This window comes from Solea senegalensis, linkage group LG16, assembly GCF_019176455.1.
Source record: "Solea senegalensis isolate Sse05_10M linkage group LG16, IFAPA_SoseM_1, whole genome shotgun sequence".
NCBI lineage: Eukaryota > Metazoa > Chordata > Actinopteri > Pleuronectiformes > Soleidae > Solea > Solea senegalensis.
In genome coordinates, this window is record NC_058036.1 from 11274545 (window position 1) to 11290949 (window position 16405).

The 16405-nt window shown below is 41.2% G+C and overlaps 1 protein-coding gene across 1 annotated transcript; it reads left to right on the forward strand.

The window, feature by feature from the left end:
• Positions 1 to 124: 124 nt before the first annotated feature.
• LOC122782573 (ornithine decarboxylase-like) lies at positions 125 to 15123 on the forward strand. Its single transcript, XM_044046967.1, has 10 exons — positions 125 to 157; positions 8326 to 8440; positions 9077 to 9250; positions 9349 to 9521; positions 9640 to 9856; positions 10965 to 11051; positions 11208 to 11370; positions 13324 to 13451; positions 14696 to 14910; positions 15020 to 15123. The coding sequence occupies exons 2-10, from the start codon at positions 8339 to 8341 to the stop codon at positions 15102 to 15104; spliced, it is 1344 nt and encodes a 447-aa protein (XP_043902902.1). The 5' UTR covers positions 125 to 157; positions 8326 to 8338; the 3' UTR covers positions 15105 to 15123.
• Positions 15124 to 16405: the final 1282 nt, after the last annotated feature.

Consider the following 16405-nt stretch of genomic DNA (forward strand, 5'->3'; position numbering starts at 1 on the left):
TGTCAGCTGGTGCTGGGGCTATTTGGGACAAAGCGTATGAGTCGTCATCCCGTCATGTGTAGTGTGCCGGATACGGCAGGAGTTTCCTGATCTGGCTAGACAATATGTTGGCTTCCGTCCAACCCCTTGTCTGAAGAGGACTAAAATCATCAAAAGGGTAAGAAACAACCGTTTCTTAATACGTAAAGCTAGTCAGGGACTTGGGAGAGCAGGACTCGCTTAGATTTAGGGCAGGGACCAAACAGTAAACTGTCTTTGGAAGGACAAGGTTTAAACTCATCCCTCAGACGCAGACCCAGACGAGTTGATGATTCATCGGCATGACTAGTCAATAAATCAGGTCATGCACTCACACACACACATACACACCAGGAAACAGAAGATGAGGAGGAAGAAGAAGTAGGTTCGCTAGAAAACACTGAAGAATTTTTGAGTATGAACCAAAAGCCAATAGTCACCCTGTTGGTTAATAATCATAAAACTCGTTTTCTATGTGATACTGGAGCATGCAGAACAATAGTTAGAGAAGATGAAGGCGGAAGTTAATTGCATGCAGGTGAGATCTACAACAGGACACATAGTCACAAAACTGCTTAGTCGACCTGTGTCGATTACTGATCTAAAGACAAATAAAACAGAAGAAAAGCCTATGTTACAAAAAAATTTATTTAGATTAGCTGCAATATTGAGACATGGGATTACCCATGTCCTAACAGGAAGGATGGTGTCCACAATAGAGAACAAATTTACTTCATGGATTTTAAAACTACTTTTGTGCCTCATGATTAATATCCTCTAAGCACAATGCTCAAGGCAGTCTACGTCCAAAACCAGATCCAGCACCCACAGGAGGGCCAATAAACCCAGGAGATCTGGTGTTCATCAAAGTCCTCAGGCGGAAGAATTAGTCAGCTCCATGCTGGCAAGGGCCCTATCAAGTACTACTGTCTACACCCACAATTACATTCCTTATCTTAAATATAGTGACACAAGGCCAGGTACATGATATAATGAGGACAAGCACAACAATAGGAACACAATCTAGTTGGGACACTAGGAGAAGTGCAGTGATAATATGTATGCTATTGTCACAATTGTGACAGATTCAGTTTCCGGGGCAGACTAGAGCTGTAGCCGTCACAGGGGGCCTCGTGAGAGCCAAACCTTGGAAAATAAATAACGGGGGGTCGTTTGGTATCAAGAGCGAGAATCCTCCCTGTGATTGGATAAATTACGTGTATTATAATCAACAGAGATTTCTGAATTTCACTAAGGAAGCTGTCGTTTTTGTCAGGCTTCCTTCTTACGAATGATAGGTGATGAGTTGATGGTGTAGAAATAACCCCTCTGACACAAGACTCGTACCGAACAAAAGGGATTTTATTTGGTTAAGTCAGGTCTCAGACCAAGCTACTTCAAATGGTAATGCTAAAAACCAAGCCAAGCCAAGCCAGCAACTTAGGGGTTGTCATGGACTCAGACCTGAACTTCAACAGCCACATTAAAACAGTTACAACGTCAGCCTACTACTACCTAAAGAATATATCAAGGATTAAAGGACTTATGTCTCAGCAGGATTTGGAAAAACTTGTCCATCCATTTATCTTTAGCAGGCTGGACTATTGTAACAGTGTTCTTATCGGTCTCCCCAAAAAGTCAATCAGACAGTTTAACTGCAGTTAATTCATAATGCTGCCGCTAGAGTCCTCACTAAGACCAAAAAAGTAGATCATATCACTCCAGTTCTGAAGTCCTTACACTGGCTTCCTGTGTATCAAAGAATTGACTTCAAAATATTATTGTTGATCTACAAAGCGCTGAATGGTTTAGGGCCAAAATACATCTCTGATCTTCTGCTTAGCTACGAACCATCCCGAACTCTTAGATCGTCTGGGACAGGTCTGCTCTGTGTACCCAGAGTCAGAACTAAATATGGAGAGGCAGCGTTCTTTTTCTATGCACCACATATCTGGAACAAACTCCCAGAAAACTGCAGGTCTGCTGCAAATATCACCTCTTTTAAATCAAGACTGAAGACTTTTCTGTTTGCCGCTGCCTTTCAGTAATTTCTAATACTGCACTGTAACCTCTATCCCTTTGATACTCTTGATTTTATAATTTTTATCTTTTTATATTATTTGTACTTTTTATTTCTTTTTTTAATCTTCTATTACTTAATATCTTTTATATATATTTCATCTGTTTTGTTTTCATCTGAATGCCATTTTATAAACACCTCTTTCTATGCCTTTAATGTTTTATGTAAAGCACTTTGAATTACGTAGTGGTTAGCACTCTCGCCTTGCAGCGAGAAGACCCGGGTTCGAGCCCCGGTTGGAACAAGGGCCTTTCTGCATGAAGTTTGCATGTTCTCCCCGTGTGTGCGTGGGTTCTCTCCGGGTTCTCCGGCTTCCTCCCACAGTCCAAAAACATGCAATGTGGGGATAGGTAAATTGTCTCTATCTGTGTGGCCCTGCGATGGACTGGCGAACTGTCCAGGGTGTACCCCGCCTATCGCCCGATGTAGCTGAGATTGGCACGGCACCCCCCGCGACCCTCTGGTTGAGGATAAAGCGGTAGATGATGACTGACTGACTGACTTTGAATTACCTTGTTGTTGAAAGGTGCTATACAAATAAACTTGTCTTGCCTTGCCTTGGTAACCTGTTTGATGAAGATAAGGACACCATGGTTTAAGGGATAATTGCTGTTTATGTGTTTATTCTACTGATTATGATGATACTACAGAAAATCTAACTGAAGTTGTAGTGTTCTGAATTGGCTGACTAGAGCCACTTAGAAGAAAAATACTTGCAGCATTTGCACATATTCTACATAATAAAAGTGACCCCATTTCTTTTGTTCTTTTTACGTGCAAAGGATAGTTTAGATAGGTAGGGATAGGTCTATCGCCAAGCCCGAGGGGTTGACTAGCTTGGTGAGGGCGCTTCTGTTTTGTTTTGGGGTAATGCTTTTGAATGTATGCTTTTGTGCCTTGTCAAATGGAGTACCTGCGTGTGGTTGCCGGGGCAGCGGGACCGTGAGAGAGTTTCCCTATCTAGAAGGAAAATGGATTATTAGAATGTTTTGAACTGCCCGGGTTTTCGCTCTCACACTCCACAACATTTGTTATAATTATGCTGGAAATCAGTATAAACAGGAGGGATATGTGATGGAAATGGTGTATTTCATGTACTACAGTATTGTTTTAGGACACATGTATGATAACATACCCACAGAGACAGTGGGTCTGCACTTTATGGCAGGGCGATAACATTCCTACAGAGACAGATAAATACAGATAAGACAGATAAATACCAAGACAATACCAAAGTCACATAACGGAAGTGCCGTTCCACTTCGTAGAGCTCAGGAAAACAATCAAACCCTGCGCTGTCAGCAGTGGCTGAACTGATTGTTATGGACTTTTAGGGCTTCATAAAGGAGTAATGACACAGATACACACAAAAACGCAACGTTAATTGGCACGTCCGGGCTATGGCCTCTTTAAGATAGTCAACAAATGGCACGGGTCTCCTGGTCCCACTGCATTATTGGGGTTTTAATAATGCAGTGGGATGATTACTGAAACACTCTCCTCTCTGGTCTCCCTGACAAATCCCTCCATAAACTTAAACTGGTCCAGAATTCAGCTGCCCACACCATCACCAGAACCCCCTCATTCCACAACATCACCCCCATCCTACAACAACTTCATTGGCTCCCGGTCAATTTCAGAAATCAATTCAAGATCCATGCCTTCAAGGCCATCCACAACCTCGCCCCTCTGTATCTCTCCAACCTTATCCTCATCGCCACCTCCTCCCGCTCCCTTAGATCCTCGTTCTCCATCTACCTCACTGTGCCCTCTGCCCGCCTCAGCAGCGTGAGCTTTTTTTTCTCAGCACCCCCTGCTAATAATATGTTCCCGCAGCTATGGACTCCATCTGACACAGTCACTCAACTGCAATATGGCAGAAGAGGTTATGATGCTCGCGATCGTCACTTTCTGCAGTGCTGTCGCTAAATACACCAGACTCCTCTGCCGGAACTGTGTAGTAGAAAAGTGCCATAATAAACAGGTGTTATATACAATCATGCTGCTCTGTTTTAACACAGTTATTTAATGCACGTTTTCATTGTGACTGTTATTATAACTGACTGATTTTATGACTGTTTATTCATTTACACTATTCATGAACTACTAAATCCTGCTTTGGTGCTGCAAACTGTCAATCAAATCATTATGATTATCATTTTTACCTGTGCCCTTGGTGTTTAATTAGTCAAATATAATAGATTTTCTTACAGGATCTTTATTATCCAGAACCATGAATCCTGAACAACATCACCTCTCCACCATCTTGTTTAACACCTAACAAGTCTTGTTTATTTCTACTTCTGTTTCACAAATTCACTTCTCTAAAGTAAGCAGCAGTATATGGTGATGGAAACCATGCATTAACATTTTAAACATTTTCAGAAAAACATTAATCACAGAATCAGAATACTGTCATACAGTAATTCTCATCCCAATCATCCTCATTCTTGAGGTAAGAGACAAAACATGTTTTAGAGTTTAATTTAATTTAAGTTAATTTAATTTAATTTAATTACACATTAATTTGAAATGGTACATTTATAAAGGCCTTAGCTAACAAACCATGTAAAGGAACAGTTACATGACTAGAACACCAAAAATAATGTTATTTTAATTGTATCAACTCAGTAACTGATATCATAAAAACTGTTTCAGCACAAATATTTGCATGGAATTCTCAATGAACAAATAAAAGACACTGCAGGAGAAATAATAATGGTTATAATGATAATAATTAACAAAAAATGGAAACAACTAGGTGACACACAATGCCATTTGATGCCAGAAGAGTATGAATTCTTATCAGTATTCATTATTCGTGAAAAATTAGAATGGGTGTTCAAAGTGTAAATATGACCTAACACATTTACAAGAAGAACTGGTTTAGGTTGTGGTTTGGAGCAACAACTCAAACTTATTATTTTGTCCTGGAAAGAAGTCCCTTCCCAAAATCCTTGAAGAACAAGGATAAAAGCCAACATAATTGCCGTATTTTCAGTTGGGGGAGCTTTCTACCTATAAACTACTTTGATCTCAACAGAATCTGCAGTAAAGCTGGGTGCAGATAAGTTGTCTGAAAATATAGTGGTGTGATATCATTGGTAACAAGGTAAATGTCACGTCAAAGCCTGAGCATGTCTACATGTAGTTGCACTACGGAACTTGGTCATCAAGACTAGAAAAGCGCTATACTGTAAATACAGACCATTTACCTTCTACTTGCCTGTTACAACTGTCATGAAGTATATTTTGAGGTACATTTGTTGATGAGCCAACAATTTCACTGAATTCTGACGCAGGACTTCCACATTTGATTTTAGAGCTGCAACTATTTATTATTTTACCTTCCTTCACAGTCCAAAAATATGCTGACATGGGGATTAGGTGAATCGGCCACTCTAAATTGACCGTAGGTGTGAGTGTGAAAGTGAATTGTTGTTTGTCTCTATATATTACCCTGCGATGGACTGGCGAACTGTCCAGGGTGTATGCCGCCTATTGTCCTATGTCAGCTGAGACTTTACAGAGCTGGGAACAGCAGCTGGAAGCCATAGGAGCACTGGAAGGGGAAAAGCCTGTGGCAGAACTGGTCAGTTCTGAGTGTTGTGGAGTCGTTCAGACCAGGACGATGGGTGTTGACACGTTGTGCAGCGAAGAGCCGTCTCCATCTTCCGGTTCTTTCGCTCCGTTTGGCCATTGGACTGGGGGTGGTATCCCAAGGGCAGGCTGACGGTGGCCCCCAGGAGCGAGCAGAACTCCTTCCAGAAGACTAGGTGAACTGGGGACCTCAGTCAGAGACCATGTCAACCGGGATTCCTGCTGCTAAACCACGTTGTCCGTGGTTTAGCAGCAGCTGAGCAGTCTCTTTGACTGATGCTTGGGTAATGGCACAAAGTGGGCTATCTTGCTGAAGCGGTCTACCATGTTCGTGTCGGGCTTGACGTTGCGGGACTCCGGTGACCAGCTAGCCTGCCGGAATTTTAGACGTCTGGCAGACTGGATATACTCAAGGTTTTTATGATCAGTCCAAACCAGGAACGGCAGCTTTGTTCCCTCGAGCCAGTGTCACCACTCCTCCATGGCTAACTTGACTGAAGCTCCCTGTTGCCAATGTCATAATTTCTTTCGGCTGGGGTTAAACGCCTGGAGAAAAAGACGCAACGCCGGGGTGAAGTTTTCCATTTGTCCCACTCGCGAATTCAAACCAGGTGATTGGCGTTGCGTAGGTCGAGCTTGGTAAAGATGGTGGCGCCTTCTAGGATCTCGAAGGCAGATGTGCCATACGACCTCTGCAACTCATCCAGAATGCAGCAGCTCGACTGGTCTTCAACTTACCAAAATTCTCCCACACTACACCGCTCCTCCGCTCCCTTCACTGGCTTCCTGTAGCTGCTCGCATCCGCTTCAAGATTCTAGTGCTTGCGTTCCATGCTACAAATGGATCCGGTCCAGCCTACATCCAGGACATGATCAAAACCTACACCCCAGCCCGCCCACTCCGCTCTGCATCGGCAAACCGGCTCGCTGCCCCCTCACTGAGAGGATCGCAGAGGCACTCGCAGAACTCGAGACTGTTCACTGTCCTCGCTCCCAAATGGTGGAACGATCTCCCCATCGACATCCGGACAGCTGAAAGCCTCCACATCTTCTGCCGCCGACTAAAAACACATTTCTTCCGACTCTACCTCGACTAAGACAACAAAAAAAAAAACTTGTACATCGCACTTATGACTAGCACTTCATAGTTTGATCTACTTGAAGCTCTTACTTACTTTCTAGCTCTTATTTGTACCCGAATGTTTAAATGCACTTTTGTAAGTCGCTTTGGATAAAAGCGTCTGCTAAATGACATGTAATGTAATGTAATGTAATGTAATGTAATGTAATGTGATGAGAGGCAGAGGGTAACGATTCTTTATAGTCATATTGTTTAATCCTCGATAGTCAATGCAAGGACGAAGTGTCTTATTCTTTTCAACAAAGAAAAACCCAGCTCCTGCCGGGAATGAGGAGGAATGAGAACAAGTATATTAATATACTTGTTCATCACCTCTCTCTCAGGGGTGGATAGGGAATACAGCCAGCCCCTAGACAGAACAAAGCCGGGTTGGAGGTTGATGCCGCAGTCGTAAGGCCTATGTGGCGGAAGAGGTGGAGCCTTGGCCTTGCTGAACACCTCCCCTGAAGTCATGGTATTCCACGGGGACGTAGATTGGAGGAGGATTTGGATCTGTGGCTCGCCAAGACCTCCCCCCTCACTGGTGAGCCCGGGCTTTTGCTGGACACTTGGAGATGAAGTGTCCCACTTGACCACAGTAGAGACAGAGGTTTGACACGCGACGTCTCTCTCTCCCGGCCGACCCTGCATGGGCTCAAACTCTTTCGTGGGTTGACCGGCAGGGGGAGATGACGGCAGGGGAAGAACTGAAGGACATCAATCCGAGTGCCTCTCCTGCCATCTGGCCAGTTTGTGTCTGGCTAGGATGCCTCTGTCAATGCAGGAAACCAGCTCGATGATGCCGCTCGATGAAGCGTTAACCTGGGCTGGTTGGTTCCCCTCGCTCAGCCGAGCCTGGGTGCGGAGGTCGATGGTGTAATTCACCACAGAGCGGGACCCCTGGCTGAGCTGCAGGAGGCCACCTGAGGCATCAAGCGATGCCACCCCGAACACCTTGCGAAGCTCGGTGGCAAAGGTCTGGAAGGAGGATCAGGCTGGCGTGTGTCAAAATACACTGCGCTCTATCAAGTCCCTGCATGAGCCAATGTGGCAGTGGAGTTCGTCCACTTTGTTTTGAAGATTAGCCAAAACTATTTTGAGTAGGGATGGGAGGACGCCATCATCATCTGAGTAAGGTGCTTATCTCTTCCGCCAATATTTGCCCTTGTCCAAAGAAATTGCTTATTTGAGAAACAAGCTCTGGAGTAATCCGGTTAACATAGTGTTGTCTGATAGAGTTGTAGGGTCATAAACAATAAGATGTACATGCGGAAAAACAGTGCACAAGTGCAAGACTGCGGAGAGAGCAATTCACAGCGTGTCACCATGGTACGGTGCCATCTTACCAAAAGAAACACATCAAGGAAGCATGTAAAACCTGTGGCTTATGATATGTATACATCTTTTTTTTTTTTTTTTGTCATAGTCATAGAGTAGAAATCAGGTACAAATCAGATATTGAAATCAAAGCTGAACATAAACTCTATTTGACATCCCCCTCCCACAGACTTCTTGGGACCATGAACGCTGCCACTCCCACTGAGGTTGACTTCACCTTCCTGGAGGAGGGTTTCTCTGCAAGAGATACTGTTGAGCAGAAGATCAATGAATCTTTTCTAACGGTAAGAGAAACATGAAATATAGCAAAAACTAACAAGCAACTTTGTGGTGAGTGGATTGGTAACAAATACAAGTACACATATGCACATACACTTACTGATTTTAGCATCTGCAGCAAGCACATGTCTCGAAAACATTACTCTTGGTTGTGCATGACAGTGCTTCATCACTGCTGTGATGTGCATAAGATTAAACTCTAAACATGTTCTGTGAGCAATTACAAGAATTATCAGCACACACACTGAGACTGAAGTGAAATGTGTTGCCAAACTGAGGAAAAAAATTGCTGTTGTGATAGGTCATGTTATAACAAGATGAAGATTATGTTATAACAAGACAAGATTATGTTATAACCAGACAATGTAATAACTTGACCATGTTACAACATTCAACCATCACCAACTTGATGGCCTTGATGAACTTGAACTGGCCATGTATTTAGCAGAAAGCTCTAATTTGCAAGCCAGCACAGTAAACTTGAAGATGATTCCTTGTGAGTTCAACATATGCGTTGAATCATTTTACTATTTCTCCCCAATTGATTTCAACACAGCCACAGAAAAATGACCGTTAGCATGGTTAGAACTTAGCCTACTGCTTTTGTTAAACACATTTATCTTTCATCTTCTCCATCACAGGATGACCGGGATGCCTTCTACGTCTGTGACTTGGGAGATGTGTTGAAGAAACACCTGCGCTGGGTGAGGGCTCTGCCACGTGTCACTCCTTACTACGCTGTCAAATGTAACGACACCCGGGAAGTCGTTATGACACTGGCGTCCCTGGGAACTGGCTTTGACTGTGCAAGCAAGGTGTGTTTTGAAATTTTGTCCACAGCACAAGATAAAAAAACCTCAAACACAATTAAACTTTTTTGATGTTTTGCTTTGGTTGGCAATTTGACCTCTAGACAGAGATTCAGCTGGTCCAGTCACTGGGAGTGGATCCAAGCAGAATCATCTATGCCAACCCCTGCAAACAAGTCTCTCACATCAAGTATGCGTCAGCTCATGCAGTCCAGATGATGACCTTTGATAGTAAAGAGGAACTTGTGAAAGTGGTTAATTGTCATGACAATGCCAAGTACGGATATTTATCATCCATAATATGCTAATTTTGCTTGTTTTTAAAATTTGTTTATCTTACTTTTTCTAAAAATTATTGTCCTTTTCACTAATAACTTAATTTCTGTCTTACACAGGCTGGTGCTGCGAATCACCACTGATGACTCCAAGTCAAAATTTCCCCTCAGTATGAAGTTTGGGGCCCAACTCAAATCCTGTCGAGGTCTTCTGGAGCGAGCTAAAGAGCTTGGGCTGGATGTGATTGGTGTAAGCTTCCATGTTGGCTGTGGTTGTACTGATGTGAAGAGCTACACGCAGGCCATATCTGATGCTTACTGTGTTTTTCATATGGGGGTGAGTTGTGACTGAAATACAAATGCAGCTGATTTATTAACATTTTCATCAAAGACCTAGGTGACATCCATACTACTCCATTTTCATTTGAAGCCCCATTGTGTAACTTTGCCAAAACACTGCTAGCACTGCTACCCCTATTTTATTTAAACGAAAAGAAAACACCACTATACTCATGTAGAGTCATGTAGAGCCAATTAATTGGCATTGTGTGAATTCATATTTCAATGGTTTGAACATAATACTATATTTAAAAGTTACATACATACTTACCGCAGCCTTAAAAAACAGGTACTACCAGGTAATTCTTAAGGTACTTATAATAATTATAAATGTAATAATTAAAATAATGAAAATAATTGTCAGTATCAAACATTTGTCAGATTATCTTTGAGATAGTATGAACGAGTTCCAGATGGACAGTGACTCCAAGCCTGAGTCAACTTCTGGTCCATTCAGCTGTCACTCCAAAACTCAGTAGCCAATCAGCTTTCTTTGGCCTGTCCATGGTCAGAATTACACACAAAAAGTCAAAAAACAACAACAAAAGGATCGTGTGCATGAGAGATGTAAGCTCCCCACTCAGCAGCGAAACAACAACAAACATACCGAGTGATCAAATGAAATTATCTCATGAGGGAGAAGGGAATTGATAAATGTGTAAACAAAAAATTAAGTTAACAAAGATAAAACAAATACGAACGTGTGGGTGCGCAATCCAACATGTTCAACACAACAAACACAGAACCTTAACCTAACTCTGTCCAGAACACTTTCGTCTCTTACTGTAAGCCAATACCAAGATGTCCTTGGGTCCCGTCCAGTTTGTTGGAGTCATGGAGCGTGGACGGGCCATTGTTAAACTCAAAGTGGAAAGCTGTTGATCCTCTGCCTTGCAGATATGCTGGCACATAATGACACATCATCAGTGATGTGTCAATATTATAATAAACATTTGCTAAATTTAAATTAATCAGTAAATACATCTCTATAGAAATAAATATTTTTATTGGATTTCTCAGTGGTGACAGATAATTTTAATTTAATTTGACCTGTTTTATAATGAAAAATAGTAATATTGATGCAGCCTGAATCTTGTGACATCTAGGAAGAGCTCGGCTTCAAAATGGATCTCTTGGACATTGGTGGTGGATTCCCTGGTTCAGATAAGAAGGATATACTCATGTTTGAAGAGGTAAAATGTTACTTAAAGTGTATTAAAAGTTTTTGTTCAATTAATGAGGCAGTACATCTTTAAAGTAGTTAGGGCTTCATTGAAACCAGCTTCAAAGACCAGCCTAGTCTTTTTTACAGTCTGAATTATATGTGGACACTTTATATCCTTTTCTAGATCACAGCTGTTATCAACCCTGCTCTGGACAAGTACTTCCCAGCTGACACTGGTGTCAAGATCATTGCTGAGCCAGGAAGCTTTTATGTAGCTTCTGCTTACACACTGGTTGTCAACATTATTGGCAAGAAGGACATTGTAAATGAAGAGTCAGTATCTGATGGTAAAAATGATTTAGATCAACCACAATTAACAAGTGGACATGCAATGTCACAAAAATACAGGCTGATGAGCTCCATTCACTAACTCACAAAACAACATTCTTTTACTGCAATGTTACCCCATCATCTAATGGTCCTTGGTCTATTAAAGGTGACATAGAATGCTTGTATCACACATATATGTTACTTATGGAGGTCTACTTACATATATTAACTTGTTTTCATGATAAAAAAACTTCCTAATCGCTGCAAACGAGCCAATCAAAATATCTCCTCACTGACACTCTCGTCAGCCGCGCTGTTTCAGACCAAAACCACACCCCCAGAATGTGGACTGTGTTGTGATTGGCCAGCCAACGAGAGCTTTCCCACTGTCCTGTGGTTGGCCAGGTACCTGGAAGTGACGTAATAGATAGGCCAGCTCTCAGATACACAGCTCCCCCTCTGGCACGGTGGATGCTCTGCATCTCAGCAGCTACAACGAGAGTAGTTCTTCTTCTTCTGCGGTTGAATGTACGCAACCGGATGTGCCCGGACTAGTGCCCGCACCAGGAGGCGCTACAGTGGTGAGAGGAGTGGTGAGGATTTCTGATGACGACATCAAATTAAGGAAGTGCAGATCCGTTTCGCAGAGCCCAGGAAAACAATACAATACTATTTTCTCAGCAGTGGCTGAACTGTTTGCTCTGAAACTTTAGGGTTTCATAAACGAGGTAATGACGCAGATACACACACACACACACAAACACAGCGTTAATTGGAGCTTCCGGTCTATGTGGCCTTTAACATGTCTATAATGGCAACAGCAACACAGGCACTTAACCCCATGTTGCTCCTGACGGCTGTGCTGGCAGTGTGTGAATGGGTATGAAAAGATGTGTCATAGAAAAAAAATGTGCTGCACATAGACTCCTTCCCTAAGGTTTTTAGGGCCAAGGACCATAACTTCTGTTTTGTCTGCGTTAAGGGTAAAATGTTCTGTGTCATCCAGGACTTATTGTCTGTAAGACATTCCTGGAGCGTTATGTACAACTGTGTGTCATCTGCATAACAATGTAACAGTTTTGTGTGGTTTCTGTATAACATAAATTAATAAACAGATATACAGTAAGAACAGCGAATATAAAGTTAGTAAATATGGACAGTTCAAACACAAATAGTCTGTTTAACAGTATAACAGAAACACAATGGCTGAATATATCCAGTTACTACAACTTGATAGTTATACACAGACCACATAACACTGCATCACTTGACAATCATGGCGGCATTATGACCTAGATAATTGTAGATAACTGAACTATATCTCCGGTGTTGTTAAACCATCCTTCATTCCTATAGTGTGTACATGACAGTACTGGACATTGTGAACAAAGTTGAGCAAAGGAATATATATTTGTGACAGTAAACTGTAACAGATCTTAAACAGGCAATTAGGGTTTAAACGATCACTGAACAGTATTTGTTTGGGGCTAAACTAACAAGCAGAACATGTAACGAAATACAACAAGTATAAACTGAATGACACTTATCTAGGCATTGACGCACAACAGTTACAGAGCCTTTCCAACCTGTAGGGAATGGGGTTTGAGAAGACAAGTGCAACAGATGTTGTGAGAACAACAAATCTGTGTTATTAGTCGGCAGGGTTAGATTACTTTTTTCTCTAATGGTTGGTATTTTATTAGTAAAGTAGTTCAAAAATTCATTACTACCTACAGAGAGTTAGTGGTTTGGTCATAAGAACAACAACTATGTGTTCGACTGGCTACAATGCTGAAGAGAAACCTATGGTTGTTATTGTTTTCTTCTATTAAAGATCAATAATAGGATTTTCTGGTTAAGAATAACTAGTGACCTGTCCAAGGTGTACCCCATGTTGAGTGAGTGATTGAGTAAGTGAGTGAGTGATTTTATTGGATGCACAATAAATTCAACTGTTTATTATTTTTCAGAGGAAGATGGAGGAACTGATGAAAGGATCACTGACAGGGCTCTGATGTACTACGTCAATGATGCAGTGTCCAAATCTTTTTCCTGTAAAGAAATGACCCCTGTTCAGTTTCCACCAACACTGCTTAAGGTAAATGAATAAAATTTCAATAAAATTCAAACCTGAAATTGCAAGAAGTTACCCATCATAGAAAAATGTGCAACACAGCAAACCAAGCACAAATGTGTCCATCCATGACTGGGAGGAAGCCAGAGTGCACACAAGGATAACATGTAAACTCCACACAGAAAGGTGAAACTGCTGACCTCCTTGCTGTGAGGCAACAGTGCTAGTCACGGCACCACCACCTGGCCCACGAAGATGCAATTATATTTTTTAATCATAGATGTTTCCACCCTCATCCCATAACATCTACTGGTGGCAGAACAGTGAACAGGGACGTCTCTCAACCACTCCCCACAGCTAACCATTTCCAATAGCTACTGGCTCCCTAAATCCTGCAGCACCTTCTTAACCAAACCCAGAAGCTTGAAATGTATGCAAATTCAAAAAGTTCCTTTGTGGCTTTGTGTAGCTCCTTACCCTGCAGCCATAGGTTTTGGAGTAGGTGTAGCACTGAGCTTCCAACAGAACCCCTAGATCTCCACTGGGTGGTCATCCACCCACTTCCACTGCACTACACCTGTCACCAAGTTAGCATGCTTCCTTTCATGGGCAACTTCCAACCGCTCCTATGGTACCTTTAGCTCCACCAGTAGCACTGATCTTTAGGCTTACATGAAGATGAAAAAAATGAAAACACACATTGAGCTGTAGGATTTTTTTATCCACAGCATATGTTTGTATAATCTGATGAATTATTTTACATGCCTTAACAATTGTTTGGTTTTAAAGCCTCAGAATAAGTTGTTTAGATGTGTGTATAGCTTGTGTTAGGATGAACTTTAGCCAGCCTATCATTTGCAGCAGCATGCTACCACAATATCCTTTCTGGTATGTGAAGGCCACCATAGTTGTGGAAGAGTTCACTGTTTGAGTCAGTCTCACTGCTACTTCTTACAATTCTTACAAATAGAAGGGCCGACTTTGGTTCAGTGTGAATGGGTAAGATATATGAGAGACAGAAAAGATAGATAGATAGATAGATAGATAGATAGATAGATAGATAGATAGATAGATAGATAGATACTTTATTCATCTCACAGAGAAATTCACAACAGAGAAATTCACAAGGGTATGAGTGTAAATGCTCATTATGAATCTGTGAGTGAATATGTGTGAATGGGTGACAACTGTAATGTGTATGGAAAAAAACAAAGGTTTACTGTTTCCAATGTTCGTTTTTCCAACACTCTCTTTCCTCTCCCCAATAGAAACCCCAGCCACATGAAGCCACATACCCCTGCAGTATCTGGGGTCAAACTTCTAGTCGTCATGATAGTATTGTAGATCATTGTTTCCTGCCTGACCTGCAGGTCAGCGACTGGCTGATCTTTGAAGACATGGGTGCCTACACCATTTCAAGCTTTTCTAACTTCAGTGGCTTCATTAATCCTAATATTCACTATGTCATATCTCGCCCTGCCTGGTGAGTGATGTCAATGGACTACTGTTGGTGTGTCTCATGAAAAACGTACAGGTTTAAGTGAATGTTGTGATCCTGGATAATCTAACTTTATCTGCATATTCTTCTCTAGGCAACATGTGAAGCAAGTCCAATCCCAGGCAATTCCAGCTCCTGTGGAGGAATCGCATGTGTTTCAAGAGACAAGCAATGAGTAAAATGTTATTTCTTGCTAAATGTGCTGTCAGTTTTTTTTGTTTTTTTTTTCGAATTTGGTAAGTCTAGTTTATTTTCATCAATCCAAGAGGGACCAAAGAAAAGGATGCAAAATAGTAACCACTGTAACATTATCACCGATTAATACCATGATGAAAAAAACATGTGTTTTACAAAATTTGAGAACAATTTACAGGAAAAAAAAAATCACAAAACAAATTTACTAAAGCAGAACGGATTCAATATGCAACAGCTTATCGAGAGATACACCCCCACCTACAGAGGCAGAGTCAGAAGAACACAGCTAATAAATGTATTTTGTCCTCTGCATATACTCGTAATCTGCACTTTGTCTGATTGCCTGTCAGACGACGGCTTTAGCTCGATTAAACTATGCATGTAAATGTTCTGACTATTGTCTTCTGTTGATGAACCAAAAGGGGCGTGGATGCAGACAATGCTGCACGCACAAATGGACAACTTAGAATTTACTTCGATCTGCAAACCTGTTGCATTTCGAGGCTGTATAACTTGAATAGTTAAGGTTCGAGTTTGAATGATCACTTGGAGTATCATTGTGAGCTAACTACTTTGCAGTAAAAACATTTTTTTTTTATGATTCACCGATACAAATTTTGTGAAACTTTTCAGCATTAGTTATGTGACAATCTATTTTGTAACCAAGCAAAACTTAGTATGGAAACAGAAATATCTCTGAATGAACCATGCAGTGTCTCTTCTGAGTGATGCCAGAAGCACTGGTGTACTTTTCACTTTAATCCATAAGAGGGCATCGCGGTGCAAATAACCTGAAACTGTGTCAAATCCATCTGTTGATAATGTCTTGTCTTCTGATTATTGTAAATAACAGACAAGTTTCAAGCAGCTACGATATAGGTACTTGTATATATGAACAGTATCTCTGTTGTATTATAATATATGATATACTTTCACTCAAATTTCCCCAATTCAATAGATGATTTTTTGATGGCTTTTATATTTCTGTTCTTCTCCTTCTTCTTCTTATTATTATAATTATTATTATTATTGTTATTATTTGGAGCACAACAAACAGTAGTGCTCACATGAGAGTTGTTGAAAGGTTTGCAGATTTAACCATTTAATTTGTTATCATATTTTTTACAGAAAAAGTCAGACTACATTTAAAAGCAAATCTTTTTTGGATTTTTTTTAACCTGGGATAGTTGAAAGTTTACTTTCCAATCAAAAACTTTATCATAAAACATTTCCATGGGGTATGAGAAACAAAATTGTAAACCTCTGCTTTAAATAATAGAACATA

Bases quoted from the DNA above. Each gene is read 5' to 3' on its own strand.
- LOC122782573 (XM_044046967.1), top strand. From the start codon at position 8,339: ATGAACGCTGCCACTCCCACTGAGGTTGACTTCACCTTCCTGGAGGAG. The intron at 9,251-9,348 runs GTGTGTTTTGAA...TTTGACCTCTAG, and splicing joins GCTTTGACTGTGCAAGCAAG to ACAGAGATTCAGCTGGTCCA. The intron at 9,522-9,639 runs GTACGGATATTT...TGTCTTACACAG, and splicing joins AATTGTCATGACAATGCCAA to GCTGGTGCTGCGAATCACCA.